The sequence below is a fragment of the Ciona intestinalis genome, chromosome 9, assembly GCF_000224145.3.
Source record: "Ciona intestinalis chromosome 9, KH, whole genome shotgun sequence".
NCBI classification, from domain to species: Eukaryota; Metazoa; Chordata; class Ascidiacea; order Phlebobranchia; family Cionidae; genus Ciona; species Ciona intestinalis.
In genome coordinates, this window is record NC_020174.2 from 5,942,954 (window position 1) to 5,960,136 (window position 17,183).

At 38.1% G+C, this 17,183-nt stretch overlaps 3 protein-coding genes across 7 annotated transcripts in view; 2 read left to right on the forward strand and 1 right to left on the reverse strand.

Moving 5' to 3' along the window:
* LOC100177655 (kynurenine/alpha-aminoadipate aminotransferase, mitochondrial-like) overlaps positions 1 to 4,552 on the forward strand; it is a 6,603-nt gene extending 2,051 nt beyond the window's left edge. Inside the window, exons 1-11 of one of the 5 annotated variants that reach the window (XM_026836166.1) lie at positions 866 to 1,294; positions 1,617 to 1,661; positions 1,764 to 1,937; positions 2,003 to 2,210; positions 2,265 to 2,483; positions 2,549 to 2,614; positions 2,891 to 2,959; positions 3,018 to 3,128; positions 3,188 to 3,314; positions 3,370 to 3,581; positions 4,123 to 4,552. In XM_026836166.1, coding sequence (XP_026691967.1) covers positions 1,281 to 1,294; positions 1,617 to 1,661; positions 1,764 to 1,937; positions 2,003 to 2,210; positions 2,265 to 2,483; positions 2,549 to 2,614; positions 2,891 to 2,959; positions 3,018 to 3,128; positions 3,188 to 3,314; positions 3,370 to 3,581; positions 4,123 to 4,176 — 1,299 coding nt within the window. In that variant the 5' untranslated portion in view covers positions 866 to 1,280 and the 3' untranslated portion in view covers positions 4,177 to 4,552. Of the gene's footprint in view, positions 1 to 865; positions 1,295 to 1,616; positions 1,662 to 1,763; positions 1,938 to 2,002; positions 2,211 to 2,264; positions 2,484 to 2,548; positions 2,615 to 2,890; positions 2,960 to 3,017; positions 3,129 to 3,187; positions 3,315 to 3,369; positions 3,582 to 4,122 lie in introns of those variants that run through there. The other 4 variants (XM_026836165.1, XM_026836164.1, XM_018813357.2 and 1 more) reach the window with 4 other exon arrangements.
* Positions 1 to 17,183, reverse strand: part of LOC100180004 (organic solute transporter subunit alpha) — a 43,934-nt gene that overhangs the window by 9,891 nt on the left and 16,860 nt on the right. Inside the window, exon 2 of the mRNA XM_026836170.1 lies at positions 14,115 to 14,276. The gene's annotated coding sequence lies outside the window, so the exon portion shown is untranslated. The remainder of the gene's footprint in view (positions 1 to 14,114; positions 14,277 to 17,183) is intronic.
* On the forward strand, positions 6,287 to 13,271 carry LOC100175382 (leucine-rich repeat and immunoglobulin-like domain-containing nogo receptor-interacting protein 3). The gene is made up of 10 exons (XM_002125686.2): positions 6,287 to 6,868; positions 7,903 to 8,002; positions 8,736 to 8,878; positions 9,241 to 9,436; positions 9,889 to 10,016; positions 10,319 to 10,535; positions 10,615 to 10,740; positions 11,128 to 11,346; positions 11,820 to 12,089; positions 12,447 to 13,271. The coding sequence occupies exons 1-10, from the start codon at positions 6,726 to 6,728 to the stop codon at positions 13,065 to 13,067; spliced, it is 2,163 nt and encodes a 720-aa protein (XP_002125722.2). The 5' UTR covers positions 6,287 to 6,725; the 3' UTR covers positions 13,068 to 13,271.

Below are 17,183 nucleotides of genomic sequence, written 5' to 3' on the forward strand. Positions count from 1 at the left end.
GCGGATTTTGAAAAGGTGAAAGGTGCTATACGCCTTTTAAGAGTTTGCTAAATAACTGTTTTTTTATATCAGGGTATACCACTGCTGGCAAGATTTATTACTGAAAACATCGGTAAAAAAGTTTAAAGAGAACCGTCGCTTTATTACAGCTTTAACTTAATTTTCTAATTCATTAATTTTAAAGGCGATTCAGACATTATTTTGTGCATGAAGGATAAAACCCTTTGTAGGAAATACAAAAAGTTCGTCGTCCTATCAGGGAACGCTAACAAAAATGTTTAACATACAGAGATTCTATTTCATTCAATCAGCTTTTACATTATCGTATACTAAAAGTCTTGTTTGTAGGCAATTAAAAGACCTGACGTATTGTAGTAGAAAAATTACGTCATGATAACGCGCCTTTTTCGTTAAAATTTATCTCACATTTCGTTACTATTCATGCAGTTGTTTCATGAGCGCATGCATTTCTTCCATAGCTCTGTCGCAAGCATTTCAAAGTTGAAATAAATAATTGTTCACTGTCGCTGGTACAATATTGGTAAAAGTGACAATCAATAAAGTTGATTCCCACGATTATATCGTGGGGGTGGGGAAGATGGGACACCTTTTTATTATATTTTCTAGTCCCATTTGGTAGTAAAAAATGATCATTCAAACAATTATCAAACCGTATCCTAACGACTTTCATAGACAGTTGTTCATTGTTTAAAACACGATCCGGACATTTGGATATCATGTGCTAAAGATGTCCCATCTTCCCCCACCCTACTATACGACAAGGGAATAGGACTATAGGTTATGGTTATATATGTAAGCGTATGTTTCGTGGGTCTAATCTCTCTACAGTAGTTTGGGATGTCATTTCTGTAGCCGACAATTCTGTAGACGAGCCGTGATTTAAATGTGATTGTTGTGACTGCGGTGTATTCGACACGGTATACGAGAGAAAAGAGAAAGATCAGTTTGTTTAAGCTTGAAGAGGTTTATAATAAGTATCACATGATAACTGTCGGTGAGTTGAGTTGCAGAACACGTGGAAATAGTCGGGTATTAATTTTGACAAAACCAAAGATTCGGGCAGTGTTCCAGGCCTTAGCCCGAAAAACGTTGTCAGTAAAGAATATTTCCTAGCGTATTGCCTAATCTGAATTTCTGTGCTAGTACCCCAGAAAACCACTGACCAGAACTAAATAACTATTACGTAAAGTTAAAAAGGTAAACAAGCTTCGGTTACAACTTATTTCAATAAAACACACCAACAAGTTTGGTCAAGCAAAATGGATTACAAAAGGTGAGATTTTACAACTTTTTTAAAAAACAAAGTTATATTTTGTGTTCACACTAGTTAACCTTTATGAATATTCGTCGCGATTAAAGCGGATTGCCATTTCCTGTTTATAAGTAACCGTGTCATGACGAAATAAATAGGTCATTTATATTGTAGTTTTTTCTTGTTTAAATTCATGCCAATTACAGTATAGTTTTTGTTGTTTACATTCATTTTAATTGATTTCTAGTTTTTCATATTTAATTTATAAAACAACCACGTTATTAAGAAAATAATTTGTTAAATATAATATGGTTTTGCTTGTTAAATGTTTATTTTAATGCAGATTCTTGTCAAACTTTTCAGAAGCAAGTGAGTTATACATGATCAGGTTTGTTTATTTTACGACGCGTTATTCAAACTATTGTGTTGTTACTGTGATTGGTGACATAATAAGTGGGCCTGCGATGCAACATTTACATTGTGTTTAAAGGAAAATGGTTTATTTATCATGGTCTGTACCTGGGTCAGTGGAAATTGCTTCTGGCATGCCCAACCCGGAAACGGTTCCGTTTTCGAGCGCAACCTTTAAGTGCAAAGATGGGACAGAACTTCATGTGGACGAAGACACGATGAGAAAAATAACTCCCTATCAGAGACCACGAGGGTAGGTTTTCCTTATCTTTTTTTAAAGAAGCCTATTTAAAAAAGTCTAAAGTTGTAATTTTACAGCATGGACGACCTCTTAAAATGGATTTCTGTAATCCACAAAGATTTCCACAACCCACCAAAGATGGGTGCAGCTAAAGATGGGAGTCAGTGGGGAGCTTCGGTTTGTCCTGGAGCATTAGGTGGAATGGACTTCCTTTTTCAAGCCATTTTAAAAGAGAATGATGTTGTGTTATTGGACGAGTTCGCGTTCGGAGGAACAAAGAAATTGGTTGGTAATTTACATTCTTATTGAACAGACCTAGCTCATAAACGGTTGTTTTAGATTCGTAAAATGAAATCTGTTTATCTCGGTGTTCCAATTGATGAAGAGGGATTAGTGCCGGAGAAACTCAGAGATATTCTCAATCGCTGGGAAGAACTTTCGGCACCGATTGCTAATGGACGAAAGATGAACAAACCAAAGGTACTGGTCACCACGCCAGTGGGACAGAACCCGACTGGGGTTAACACGACGCGTGAAAGAAAACAAGAAATATACAAAGTGAGTTGATTGATTTTACTTGATCAATGTCTTCGTCGTAACCTAAATTATCTTTTCTGTTCCAGATAGCTCAAGAATACGATTTGTTAATAGTGGAGGACGATCCTTACTATTATCTGCAGTATGGAAAGGTGAGAATGAAATTGCATATACAGTAGGGTGGGGGAAGATGGGACACCTTTTCATTCTATTTTCTTGTTCCATTTGGTAGTAAACAAAGAACATTCAAAGAGTTATAAAACCATATTCTCACGACTTCCATAAACCGTTGTTTATTGTTTAAAACTTGATCAGGATATTTGAATATTAGGTGCAAAGGGTGTTCCGTCTTCCCCCACAGTACTATATACAGTATGTACATAAGACACTTCCTGAGTTTCTAGCATACTATTAACCAAACCCTTCAGACTTACATACCAAGCTATCAATCACTGGACGTGGACGGAAGGGTAATTCGATTGGATTCAATGTCAAAGGTGAAATTTAAGTGTTACATAGACGTAACAGGGTCTAAGAACTTGGTTTAAATTGTAGTTTATGATTCCTTCAATGAGACTTGGTTGGATGACTGGACCCGAAGCGATCTTGGAACGTGTGATTGGGTTTATGGGTTGCTCATGCATGTCGCTATCTTGTTTTTCTGAAGTAAGTTTAAAAGGTGTTTGCTGAAGGGTACTGAATTTTATTTGACTTCTCCCCTATAGATTGCGACGCTTAAGTATTTCGATAGCTTGGGTTTAGAAGGCTTTCGTAACCGAGCGAAATATCTGAGTGATTTCTACAAGGAACGAAGAGATATGGTCGAGGGTTTGGTTAAGACTCACTTACGGGGTAATTTTCATTATCATTACTCAGCAACTGCAAAGTTTAATCACATTTAACGCAGGTATAGTAAGTTGGACAACACCAACGGCGGGTATGTACATTTGGCTCAACCTGCTCAACACGGACGACAGCATGTTTTTGGCGGATGAGGAGTTATGCAGAAAATACAAAGTGTTCGTCGTACCCGGGATCGATTTCGCTTGTGACTCATCTAAGACGTATAGCCAGGTCCGCCTTTGCTTTGCTAGGACAACTCAAGCGGATTTTGAAAAGGTAAAAAGGGTGCTACGTTTTTAATAGAGCTTGAACCCGAAATGGACGCTACGATCCGTCTGTATCCTAATCCCGGGCAGTCGATATTAGTCGTGGTAGAACAGAAGTCAAAGTAACGTATTTGGGCAATCACATCCAATGACAATTTAGTAATATTTTATAACTAAGCAACATACAGTTCAAATAAGTAAAAAAAACGAGGTCAACGTACGCCGGTATCAAACAACGAATCCACCTTAATCAAGCATATTAAATAACTAGCAATAAAACACGTTAGATTACTAAGAAGAGACTGTAATTCTGAACCACAAAGTTACAACACTCGATTACTGCGATTGCTAAATACTGTACTGCACAGAAACTAAGATAGCCACGTTGAAATTAAACTGCACCAAGAATAGATAAATGGACGTTGGGATAATGCCATTATGATGACTTCATAACACATTGTTATTTTGAAATGCGCCAAAACATAGATATCATAACACAGCAATGTTGGGGAGTAAGAATTGAATAAAGTTGCTAATTTTTTTCGTATCAGGGTATACCACTGCTGGCAAGATTTATTACTGAAAACATCACTAGAAAAGTTTAAATGAAGCCGTCGCTTCATTAGCTTGAACTTTATTTGCTCATTTATCATTTTATGGAGGAAACATGGAACTACAGACACAAATAAAATTTGCTTTTCGTTCATTCGTTAAAAATCACAATCTTTATATAATATTCCGGCTGCAGCATTGAGTTGTGTAAGTATTGTTTTGCGGTGGCTGCTTTTTTACGGTGTTGGTTTTTCGTTCAACTATTTTATCCAAAATTATAGTAAATTCAAACCATTTGCAACAAAAAAAACATTGCTCGGCCCAAACTTTATCTTAAATTAGTTTTGTATGATTTTTTTGTTAAAAAGTTTGGGTGCGTTCAAAGAATTAAATATCGTCTGAAATATAAGTATTAAACAGGTGCTTTTAGTATGTGTGTTTTTAGGAGATTAGTGAATATGTATTTATTATACACCTTTCAAGCTACTGTAATATGGAACAGACACAAACGAATGTATATATTGTGTTGAAGAGTTCTAGCCGATTACATCACCCGCTTAACTACACAGTGTGAGAGTTCAGCAAGGTTCAGTAGAACAGACACTGTGCAAACAAGTCACACTCGCCCTCATATATATAGTAGGGTGGGGGGAGATGGGACAACTTTTCATTCTATTTTCTCGTCCTATTTGGTAGTAAACAAAGAACATTCAAAGAATTATAAAACCGTACCCTCGCGACTTCCATAGACCGTTGTTAAAGTTTAAAACACGATCAAGATATTTGAATTTTATTGATAAAGGTGTCCCGTCTCTCCCCACCCTACTATATAGGTGTACAGTGACAAATTCGAAATTATAATCCGAAATAACTGTTTCCCCTTTTAGCAAAAGAACGTTGAATTATATAGCATGACCCATCCGTTACACCACTTCTCATTTGGGCTGCATTATTTAGTTACATAATCTACCATCATTCAATTTACGAAATGAGATTGTATTAAGAAATGGCAGTGTAATATATCATTACCATGATCCCACTAAAGATAGTTTACCCGATAATTTACAGATAAAACAAAACAAATAAGTGAGTTTAATGGAGAACATGTACACAGCCAAAATGTTTTCAGTGATAGGAATCAAATTCACTAAGTAAAGTCATGCGGTGCTTGATTAGAAACAGAACCGGTTCACCTAAGACGATTATCATGTGGCAATGTGTATGGTATAAGGGGGGAGGTTTAAGGTTGCATCATAATAACGAAATCTATAGTATACTGTTGGGTATGATGTGATACCGCGTTCGCACATATAAATCTTTTTTCCTGAGTTCCCGTTTTAACCAATTAACAACACTCTTTAAGAGTAGAAGGAAACGGTTATTTAGATCTCTAAATGTTATTTTGTTTACTACCAAGTAAGACCAGAAAGAGAATGAAAATATGTTTTATCTTACCACACCTTTAACTAGGAAATGACTAACGTTTTTTTTTAATTTTCTAGCCATACAGAAAATGAAACAATCCCCTATATATTAGCATACTTAGTTGCTCTTAAGTCGGTGCAAGGCGTTAAAGGTTGAACATTCCTTTACCTTCTCAAGTTACCCCACCAAACTGGGATAGACATGTAAAATTTATTCACATCAACCATTATGTGGATCAAGCAATTTTCACACTCTCTCTACTTTGCTTAACATGTAATTTTACACCGCGCACAATAAAATATGCAAACGAGGACATAACTTCGCCCGTAAAGTTTGCTTTTTAATCATTTCTCTCCAAAGGGATAAGTAAAAAGAAAAAGTCTGGAAATCGTACGATCTTATCTTCGACAGGACAATACAATCTTACGAATTACTTGCGTCGTTACATTGTTTGGGTTTCAACGGCAAGTGGGAAATTATTGTCAGCTTTTGCAGTTAAGCAGTAATTTCAAAGTCTCATCGCAATAAATGGGAATACTCTACCGATAGCAACTTTATTTGACAGGAAATAGGAAGCTGAATTATTAATCCGCGGTATGTATATAGTATACATACAATGTTGGTTAAGTTACCGACCTGCCTTGTTAAATGGAACATACACAGGAACTTTCAAAGACTTCTAACTTCACGAATCCGGACGTTTGACTTTTTAGGAATATCGTTCTAAGAGAAATGTTGTTGAAATTCCGTAGTGTAACGTCGAGCCAGAAAACGAAATTGTTTATTACAGTAGCTATAGTTGCGTTGAATATTTAATCTGAGAAAACAAAACTGCTCGTTATATCCGTAGAATTTACTTGCGGGTTATACTGTCTATTGTGCGCACTGTGCATTTACAGTTTAACGTTTCCAAAAGGTATAAATAAGTCTTTAGGAATTTTAATAATTTTCATAAGTGTTCCCTAATATAATTTGTAGGATTGCTGTCAGTTGCTGATTTACAGATTACAGGTTTACATTTGAACGTATTTGTGTTGAAACGAAATTCAGCATAAAATAATTTTAGCTGATAATATTAACCTGTCACTGCCTAATTGAATATTCAGCGCGAAGAGAGGCAAGAAACAGGAGAGAAAAGCGTTGCGAATCGTCGTCGTTGAGCTACGAATGCCACACTATGTCTTTCAGCCTAGCTACCAAGCAAACCGCCATGGTTTGTATTTTATTTTTCGTCTTCTTAACCCTGGCCGCAGAAGGGAATATGCTTGTACGTGCATGCCCCCAACAAGGGGGGGCTTGTGACTGCAACTCCGTTACAAGGTAAGCCTAAAGCATAGCAGCCTAAAAAGCCTAGTGGGATGGCGTTATAGTATCAAGTATGACAAGTAGTGTAACTGGATACCATTGTTGAGCGGTCAACAGTGATTAATATTTTATCCCCGAAAATACTCCTGGAACCTAGGTATTAAAATAGAATTTAAATTATGGATGACTACGAAGTTGGGCAAGCGTGAGAAATTCGGGGAACTTGAAACAGTATAGTAAAGTTGCAAGTCAGACTTTTCTGTCGCAAACTTTTAATTGGTTGTCGACTAATGGCGACGTTATGTGAAAGTTTACGCGTTTTGTTCTCTAGGATATTAATTACAAAGAACGCCATTTAAAACTTAAAATCGACATAGAGAAAACTTCTACATGTCTGCCATAAGAGTCTGTAAGTTTTATATTAACGCACGCAACTTTACGGCATTAAAATCGATAAAAGATCGCTTTGGGTAAACGGGTCAAATGTTTTCCTGTATGGAGGTCAAAAGCAACGAGACACAATCAAACAAATCGCCTGTCTGTCTATCTCCAGCATGCATAGGATATTTTTAGAAAGAACTTGGGCGCGTTATTGTTTTTGGAGCTTTTTTTATACACTCATCAAAATTAAAACACTTGAAACTCAATTTCAAGTACAAACCAAAAAGCGTGATAAGGCTTTCAGAGCGATATTTGAATTATTCATCGGTTTAAACGCAGATCGTAATTTACGGATTGCGACCTGGTTCGGGATGTAATTTAATTCATAATCACATTTAAAAAAATATTCTGATGCGCGAAGCTGTTAGCGAAGTCGCTTTAGTTCTTCCCGACGTCTATATAATAAATGCTATGTAGTACAGGGTGCGTGAAGATGGAACATCTTTTCATTCATTTTTCTCGACCCATATTGTAGTAAACAAAGAACATTCAAAGAACCATGTCCTTACGACTCCAATACAGCGTTGTTAATTGTTTAAAACACGATCGAGATATTTGAATATTATGTGCTAAAGGTGTCCATTCTACTACAATAACTTTTTCCACAGATCTGTGACGTGTACAAGGCTGGGAAGCTTGACGCGACGACTTCCGCTTGGGATCCCAGCCAACACCAAAGTGCTAACAGTTAATCATTCCACTCTATCGGTGAGTCAAAAAACAACATTGAATCGGGATTACGAAGGTTTCAATCAGGCTACTGGGCGATAACGCCATTCGCGCGCCAATTCTGCATGCGCCAACGTTTAAAATATGCAGCCATGACGCAGCCTTGCTGGTGAATTCATACGAATGGGGTAAAGTGTACGGCTGTAATCTCAATGCGTGTGTACGAAAGGAAAGATATTGTATTTTAAAATTTAATAGTTTAAGGCTCGTGCCGACGACCATAAAACGCGACAATAACTTGAGGAAGTCGTGTGCCATGGAAATACGACTTATAAAATCAAGAACGCTCGTAAAAGTGCATTAAATATTAATCTTCTTTTATGCATTGTAAACCACGTCAAGTGAGAAGTAAAATACATCAACAATTTCGCTCAACAAATTACTAGCAGGTGTAAGAACGTTTAGAGTATATATGACTGTAATTAGAACAAGCGACAGACGCGCACACAAAATTCATAGTGCTTACGCATTTCGTGTAATAAATTCGCCAATATGGTATAATGAATGGTCATCGTAAAACGATGGCTTCGAAAACATGGTCAATATTTATATTCTCGTTGTCCTTTCGTTTGATTGTGAACAAATAATATTTGCGGAACTCTAAAAGAGCGTTGTTAATTGTTAAAAATGCGGATGCAAAATGGGATGTTATGTGCTAACCAGTTTCAATCTTTCCCCACAGTACTATATATACCAGACTTCATATTTGCAGAGACTAGGACCAACAGCTTTTAGGAATTGCTATCAACTTGAAGTCGTAGATTTAAGCGACAATCGACTTGAAGATATTTCGCAACTTGCGTTTCAGAGTCTGGGTCGCTTGAGGTCGCTAAATCTATCCGACAACAGACTCCGGTGAGTCAAATGCTTGGACAATGCAGTACTAAATATGGTGGATGGTCGAAACCAATTTAAGCAGTTTGGTTGCGAAATTGGTTGAACTTGTTAAAGATGATAAACGTATATATCTATAAAGAAGTTCTGAGCAGTCAAGGCAGGACTACTTCTTATATATATAGTAGTGTAGTGGTAAATTGGACAACTTTCCGTTCCTTTTTCGGATCCTAAATAACATTCAAGAAATTACAAAACCTTATCTTCACGACTGCTATATACGTTGTTAATTGTTTAAAACACGATGATGATATTTGGATATTTTGTGCTAAAGGTGTCCCGTATTCTCCACAGTAATATGTTCGTTATGTTTCTTGTTGTAGGGTTGTGACTGAAGATACATTCCTTCACTTGAAACGGTTGGAATTTCTTGATCTTTCGCGGAACCGTTTAATCGTCCTAACCCCAGATAATTTTAAAAATCTACACAACCTAAAAGAGTTGAAGCTCTCCAACAACCCCACCATGTGTATTGCACCAAGCGCTTTCTGGGGGATGAAGAAACTCCAAGTGTTAGAGGTAAACAAAACTGCACGTTAGACTGAACTGTTGTAGTACTGTTGAGTTAATTTAGTTTAAAATTACCATTGGATTTGTTTAAAGGGGTTAAACGTAACATACCATTAATTTTATTCATCTTTTTGAAAAAGATAGCGAAATCATATTGTTTAAAGAACAAAGAGAAGGGTTTAACAGCAATGTAGCAGTCGTAAAAACACGCTATAGGTGGCTGTACACAGTATCCGGCGTGCGAATTCGCATGCGAAGTCGTATGCAAACCCATTACCGAGTTCCGCATGCGGCAGCGAAATCCGGACAAAACAGACAAAACGGACAAGTTCCGGATGCTGTGTATAGCCACCTTATGAATAAAAGGTGTGGCAAAGAGTATCAGTTTTTGGGTGGAGCCTCGGTGTATTTATAGTATAACTGGTTGAATATTTTATAACGATGTTAGTTTCCCAACACAGATGTCAGACATGATCGCCACTTTAGATGAAGGACTGTTTAAGGATTTAGAAAGGTTGCAGAGACTTGTTCTCCGGTCGTTCAGCCAGGTGACAAAGATACCCGCCAACTTACTACAGAACAACAGAATGTAAGTCGTTTACAAACTGACTCCATATGTTTACAACGGTGAAATTAATTTTGTGTAGGCCTAATATGTTTCTTTTATTAAGATCCAATCTTTAAATCAAACTTCTTATTTAAGCCGACTTCCCCACTGTACAGATCGTGTCTTTACGCACCCTTCTTCCAATTAACCTTAATTTGTTTTAAATAAATAAAACTCAGTAAGGTGTAAGTTTTTTATCTTTTCTATTTTGGTTAATTTGATCTCTTGAACCTGTTTTAGTGCTTAAAACGACGCAACACTAAAATGAAAGTCCATTTATAAAGGTTATGCGATCTGAGAATCGAAAACTTTTCAAAGCTTGGCAGTCATGGAATTCCGAAGACCCTGCTGACTGGTTTGAGCCGTTTGCAAACATTGTCACTAAAGGCTTGCAGTTTGGATAATATCCCAAACCAGCTGTTGGATAGAGTACAAAGAAGTATTGTAGAGCTGGATCTATCTCACAACCTTATTAAGAAAGTGAAGGAATTAGATTTTAAGGTACTGGATCTGATGCAGTATAATGGTATACCTCAATATAATGAACATACCTATAACGAGTAGGTTATTTTCTTTACAGAATCTTTACTATTTAAAGACACTGAACCTCAGAAGAACAGGGTTGACTTTAATAGAGTCTGGTGCATTAAATCTTTCCAACTTGGTGAACATCGATTTGTACGGAAATAACCTCAGTGTTATGACTGTAAGTGCTGAATTAGAAAGAGTGCAATGTACCATATCATTTAAACAGATATATAATTTTTTATTATTGAATGGATGTAACTTATTTATCCTCGCGTGGCGGGGCAACGGCAATCGTTATAACACGGGTTTAACACCTCGTGACAGCTTACGAGTTACCAGCATGTATGTTACTTTGTGGGTGATTATGAATATTTAACGTATGGCCGACAATTTTAAATTTCTTAAATAACTATTGAATTGGACCAACTGCCGTAAAGGGTCTTGCCCAAGGACTGTATGACCACAATGGCGGCAGCGACGAGTCTTAAACCCAAAACCCCTAGAAGAGGCGGGCGCCTGAATCACTATACTACTAAGGCGCTTGACAATTTAAACGTTTTTTCAGGAATCGGTATTTGGAGATTCCATGAAAACTTTACGTAACGTGTCTCTTGCAAACAACCCCTGGGTCTGCGATTGTCGCTTGAGATGGATTATCCGAAGCAACTTCGTCACTACAACCGACCGCCCAGTAGTATGTGTACAACCACCTTGGATGCAAGGGTATAACATAAGGAGTCCAGTAGATCATTCGACTCTACGCGTCGACTCCTTCTCATGCAAGGTGCATGTGTTTGCAATATTCACGTATAGTACCGTGTTATAATACAATAGGTTGGGGGAAGATGGCACACCTTTTCATTCTATTTTTTCTTTTCCATTTGGTAGTAAACAAAGAACACTTCATTAATTAAAAAACCGTATCCTCATGACTTCCATAGACCGTTGTTAATTGTTTAAAACACAATTAGGATATTTGGATATTATGTGCTAAAGGTGTCCCATATTCCCCAACACTACTATACCCCTTTTAGAATATATTATCCAATATTTCATAAATTCGCGTTTTAAACAATTATCCAGCGCCTTTGGGAGTCGCAATTAAGGATCGGAATTTATAATTCTTTTAACGTTCTTAGTTTACTACCAAAAAGGGTCGAGAAAAGAGAATAAAAACATGTATTGGCATTGCTCCAGTCCATTATAAACTAAGCAGGGTCTGTCCGCACAACTTTACGTTTCTTGTCTCTGTTGTAGGGAGCAAACATTACCGAATTCGGTATTGGAAAATCCAGAGAAACGTCTTTGTCTCTCGGGTCGTCCATGGCCCCAGTAACGATAAAGGTGGTTTGCAAGTCAGATGGTTTTCCCAAACCTAAAGTGCGTTGGGTGCTCCCATATACCACTGCATTGAATGATGGGGTAACACCTGAGCGAAACTCCGTCAATTTGGAAAAGAGCAAGCGCGAGAGAATGAATTATAGAAACTCTTGTTTTCTGTGCGACGTTTCCGCTAAACATCCAACCGTAAGACGTTAACTACTGAAAATATGTTTTACACAAAACTGCAGGGCATGATTGATTCTCATTGTAATCAGAAACTATATGATGGAATGTAACATTGTTGTGAACAATCTTGAATTATGATAAAACTTAAAATATTTTTTCATTTAAGAATAATATAGTAGGGTGGGAAAATATGGCATGTAATATCCAAATATCCTGGTCCTGTTTAAACAAACAACCAACGGTCTATGGGAGTCGTGGGGAAACTGTTTTATAATTCTTTGAATGTTCTTTGTTTAGTACTAAATGGGCCGAGAAAATAGAATGAAAAGGTGTCTTATCTTCCCCCATATGCTAAAAAAAACTTTTATTATTAAGGTTGACATAAAAGTTTCTAAAGACGGCTCTCTGCATCTACACATGGTGACTCCACAGCAAGCTACCGGGGTGTACACTTGCAGGTCGTCGAATCAGTTCGGGGGTTCGGAAATGTCGTTCGTGATAACAAGACAGAAGGATGGGACAACGGCAATGAAACGAATGCAAACGAACAGACCAGGGGGAGGTCCTGGGATGTGGGAGGGCACAGGAAGACTTCTTGGGAGTAAATCTATGTCTAGTACTGGGATTTCATACTCTGATAACAGAATATTCAGCAATAAAGAATTCCCTACGATTCCCTTGCTATCAAAAGTAAAGGAATCCGAAAAAGACGAATCACCTCGTTGCCGTTCATTACTGGGCAGTCGTCAGTGTGAAACGTTAAGTGGAAAGGAATTAAGATACTACGATTATAACGACTTTTTCTCTGACACTGAAATGACCGATAGCGGCAACGGGAACAGCATGCAGCCAAGCTCATCCAAAGCTGAGAACGTTCCGTCGGTGCTTTCGGTTCAAAATAGCGAACGGAACGGTGGCGAATTTCACAGAGTGGGTGTTTTAACTTTTGCCAAATTGTTGTTTTGTTTGCTGGCAGCTATGGCTGCTGTTGTATAGATAAGGGAATGAAACATGCGTCTCCATGTTGGGGGTTTGAGTGGTGTAGAGAGAAAAAGGCAAGCAGTTGCTGGCCCGAATATGAATTCCGAGGAGACAGGTCGTTACACGAATTATTGCCGTACGTTTTTTTTATGTTTTTATTTGTATTAGACGTGTAGCTATTCAGTGTTGAATTTTTAATAAAACCTTATTTTGATTCTACTTTGATATATTGTGGGTGTTATACGGGAATGCAATAACGGCGTTGTTGATTATTGCAAGCATTCAGTCATACATCACTTTGTAGCGCACTATTACGAACTGTTAATAATGCATGCGTGGTAAGGTATGGTGGCGAAACGACTGAGTGAAAAACAACGTAATGATAAAGCTGCTAAACCTGGCTTCCTAATGAATAGCTAATGCGAACTTTTGACATTGGTGTTGTCATGAAACAGCGATAAGGATGAGCTGGCTGGCCAACACCAGCTTATAATCTTGTGATGAATATAAACGGCTATTGAACTATTTCCAACTTATTAATTATTGAACACTTTATGAGTAAGTGCTTGCCAGTATGGCAAATGTACTGTAACGAAAACTGCATCAGCAGCCGAAAACTGCGCCAGCACTTAGTGAGAATTTTTGTTTTCGAGAATCAGCCGTGTTAAAGTCGGAATCAAGCGTACATCACTAGTGCCACCTGGAGTTAAAATAAATGTCATAACGAATCTTGTCGAATGGCGCACGAAATAAATGAATATACCTTGTCTATCCTCGTGGGCGGGGGGCAACGAAGGCCATTTTAACATGGCTGTATAAGTCATGTCCGAGTGGGACACATACGGCTCAAAATGATGGCTGTATAGGGCCCCGAATATAATAACGAACCTAATATAATAACGAATGACATGACCGGTCACTGATAATAAGTTACAGAACGACTCGCGCTTGTGTGTTACGTTATGAAAAACGACCGAACGGTACCGGTCAGTTCCTGTTTACTTTTATCCAACCAAACAAATACAAACAATAACCACGACAAAAATCAAAGCAACCACTCACCAGTTCAATGAAAACAATCCGTACATCATCCGGCAATATTAACTTTTGTTCAAATGTTTGCCCATATCGAGACATGCACAGCAACGCGGAAACATATTGTCGGTTTTGTGGCCACATCAAAAGCAGCAAGCACTGGGTCTTGGAATCGTATGTTCATTCGGTCTGTGATTTATACGTAAGGATTAATGTAAAGGTCGCTCGTACACGTTTGTTAATGTTTAGTGGAGCTTAAAACTCCTCCATTATTGATTTTTGGTTTCCAAAGCGTTTAGAAAACGTGGTTATATTAACAGCAGGCATTTAGTTTTTTTTTCATTGGAAAACAGTTTAATGAGAAAGCGTTGACAGGTATGTGAAGAGTTTCGTTGTATTAATTAGTCAGTTACATAAAACACAGATGGTCTATCAACAACGTGAGTCATTTCAGTTTAAAAATTCAGACGAACACACAAACATATCGATGATTCGCTCCTGTTTACGAAGGAGAAACCCGCTACCGCGCCAAGCAATATCGGATCCTATATTAAATTCATGGCTGATATACCCGGTTGCTTCGCCACAAACATGTGTGTGTCTCGTGCGGTTCCGAGTAACCCTGACCGCTGCTCTAAATCTTGGTGCAAAGATATGTAGCTAACAGATTCAAGCAGATACGAGGGAAGTGCGTACGTACCGCAAAAAGCATTACTGCGAATCGGGGAATGACGGAAATGCGGGACATTTTGCAGAAAAATACGTTGGTACGACGTTAGTTTAAAGGTCTATCAATTTGCGGACAAACCTTAATAATATGCTGCAGTTCGCAATCAAACTGATCTGATCAAGTTATTTGATAGAGAAATTCACTCGGTCCGCTTTCCCAGAATTCCCGATGCCCACAACAGCTGCATAAGCCGGTAAATAAATTGACATAAAAGTCGTGACCGAAAGGGGCTGATTTTGGATGACACGCGTCAATTCTCCTAACAAACTACATCACTACCGGGCTGATTATTCAGGACGTTTAAGGACAATTTTTAATGCAAATCATGCGGTGTAAATATTGTTCTTGGGGATTTAACTGGAACGAGGGTGCGGGTACAAGGTTCAACCGGCTTCCCTGAAGTTCCAAACCTAAACATGTCAAACACCGTTATCTTAACTCTAAGCTAAACAGGTTCATTACTTGACCGTATATAGTGCTTCACCATCGGGGAAAATTTGCTCAGGTCGAACAAAGGCGAATGTGTGAAACATGCATAACGTCAATACCTCGAATAAAACATGTTGCAATTGCTTCTGTGTGGCGCTTATCTTGCTGTGATGTAATCTAGATGAGCTGGTAATGACACGCCACAATGCCAACTATGACGTACAACCGCCGACGGCGTGACAACAGTCACTACGGCGGATTTACGCGGCGAAAACGTCATTGCGGCTTTATATAATGTTGTCGTAATGTAGTAACGCTTATGTTATTGTGATGACGGCGAAAGAAAACACAAGCGATATGCTATAGTTCCACAATAACCTACTTTTTTAGCAGCATCAAAGCGTCGCATGACCTCTTTAGCGGGATATTTTACACCGTCATTCATGGATTGGGTATCGCATATTTCATCAACGGCATTCTACTAACTCAGCTATCACGATTGATAGGCGTACCCTTTGTTTGATGACGTTGGCCAAGTAATGCAAGCGCTGTCACGCGAATCAGTGCGGGTTAGCGTGCGACTGATCGCTGTATGCGTGCGAGTGCATGAAGCATGCGACAAAGAATGTTGTTTTGATCGGGAGTTACTATATAGGCCGCACGCGCAAACTCACTTTGGGGCTTACCTTGCCACATAATTACAAGTGTCGTAGCATACAACGTAATGGGAAGTGCAGACTAATCTGCTCACCGGATTATACACATGCAAACGTACGCACATTTACAGTTCCGATACGGTGTTCTAGGAAAAGATTACATCGCATTCTATGCGCTATCATTGCTGCGTTGATAATTGTGCATGACGCGGACAAAAGCAAACCCCTAACAATATATACAAGATAATTCTGCATGTCATATATAGGAGAATTAACTTGTTTACACTCCAATGGAATTGTCTTAAATACTTGCGTGAGAATATTTTCTCCTTACCTTAAAATCCGGAACCTTCCGAAATGCGTTTTTAAACCAATCGGACGAGTCTGATTGCTATATTTAGAAATGTCATATTTTATCACTATTTATCGCTATTTTAATTGATTTACATTTTCTTTGAGACTGACAGAACCAAAACATCAACCAAACACGTTAACAAAACATTGTACAGTAGAATGGGCAAAGACGGGACACTTCTGGCACATAATGTGCCAGATATTCTGATCGCGTTTTAAACAATCAACAACGGTCTATATGAGTTGTGAGAATACGCATTAAAAATTTTTTGAATGTTATTTATTTTCTACCGAATGGAACGTGAAAATAGATTGGAAAGGCGTCCCATCTTCTCCCACCCTACCATATGAACAATTCAATCACACCAGTTAAAAATGGTGAATAAAATATCCCACATTTAAAAAATCAAATTTTAAACCAAATGTAGTATAGAAACTTAACATATAACAGCGTCTTAGTCTTTCTGGTAAACAATAGCATATTTCGCAGCTCCATCGCGGCGAAGTAAAGAAACCGAATCTTATTCATACAAAGTCCTAATTCAATTATATTCACTGGATGGTTGAAATGGCTTAGGTAAAGGGCAAACAACACACGATGTTTCAGCTGTGGGCGCTGCCTATATATTGACCAATGGCCAGTCCTTTAAGCGCACCGGTTATTAATAAAACTTCGACACCACACAAACATTCTGCCCGAAAGCTGGAGGATATTCTCATAAGTTAAAGGTCATTCCGCAATTACTGAAGTGTTTAAGTATAATATAACACCCTACACTGATGTATGCGGCAATTAACATATGTAATTGCTACGTTGATCATTATATCGAGTGGAGACGATGTGTTGGTTATGTTTATATATCGTACAGGGTCTATAGGGGGGAACAGTAATCCCCTGCCGTTGAAAAACGGGTATTACAGGTTCGA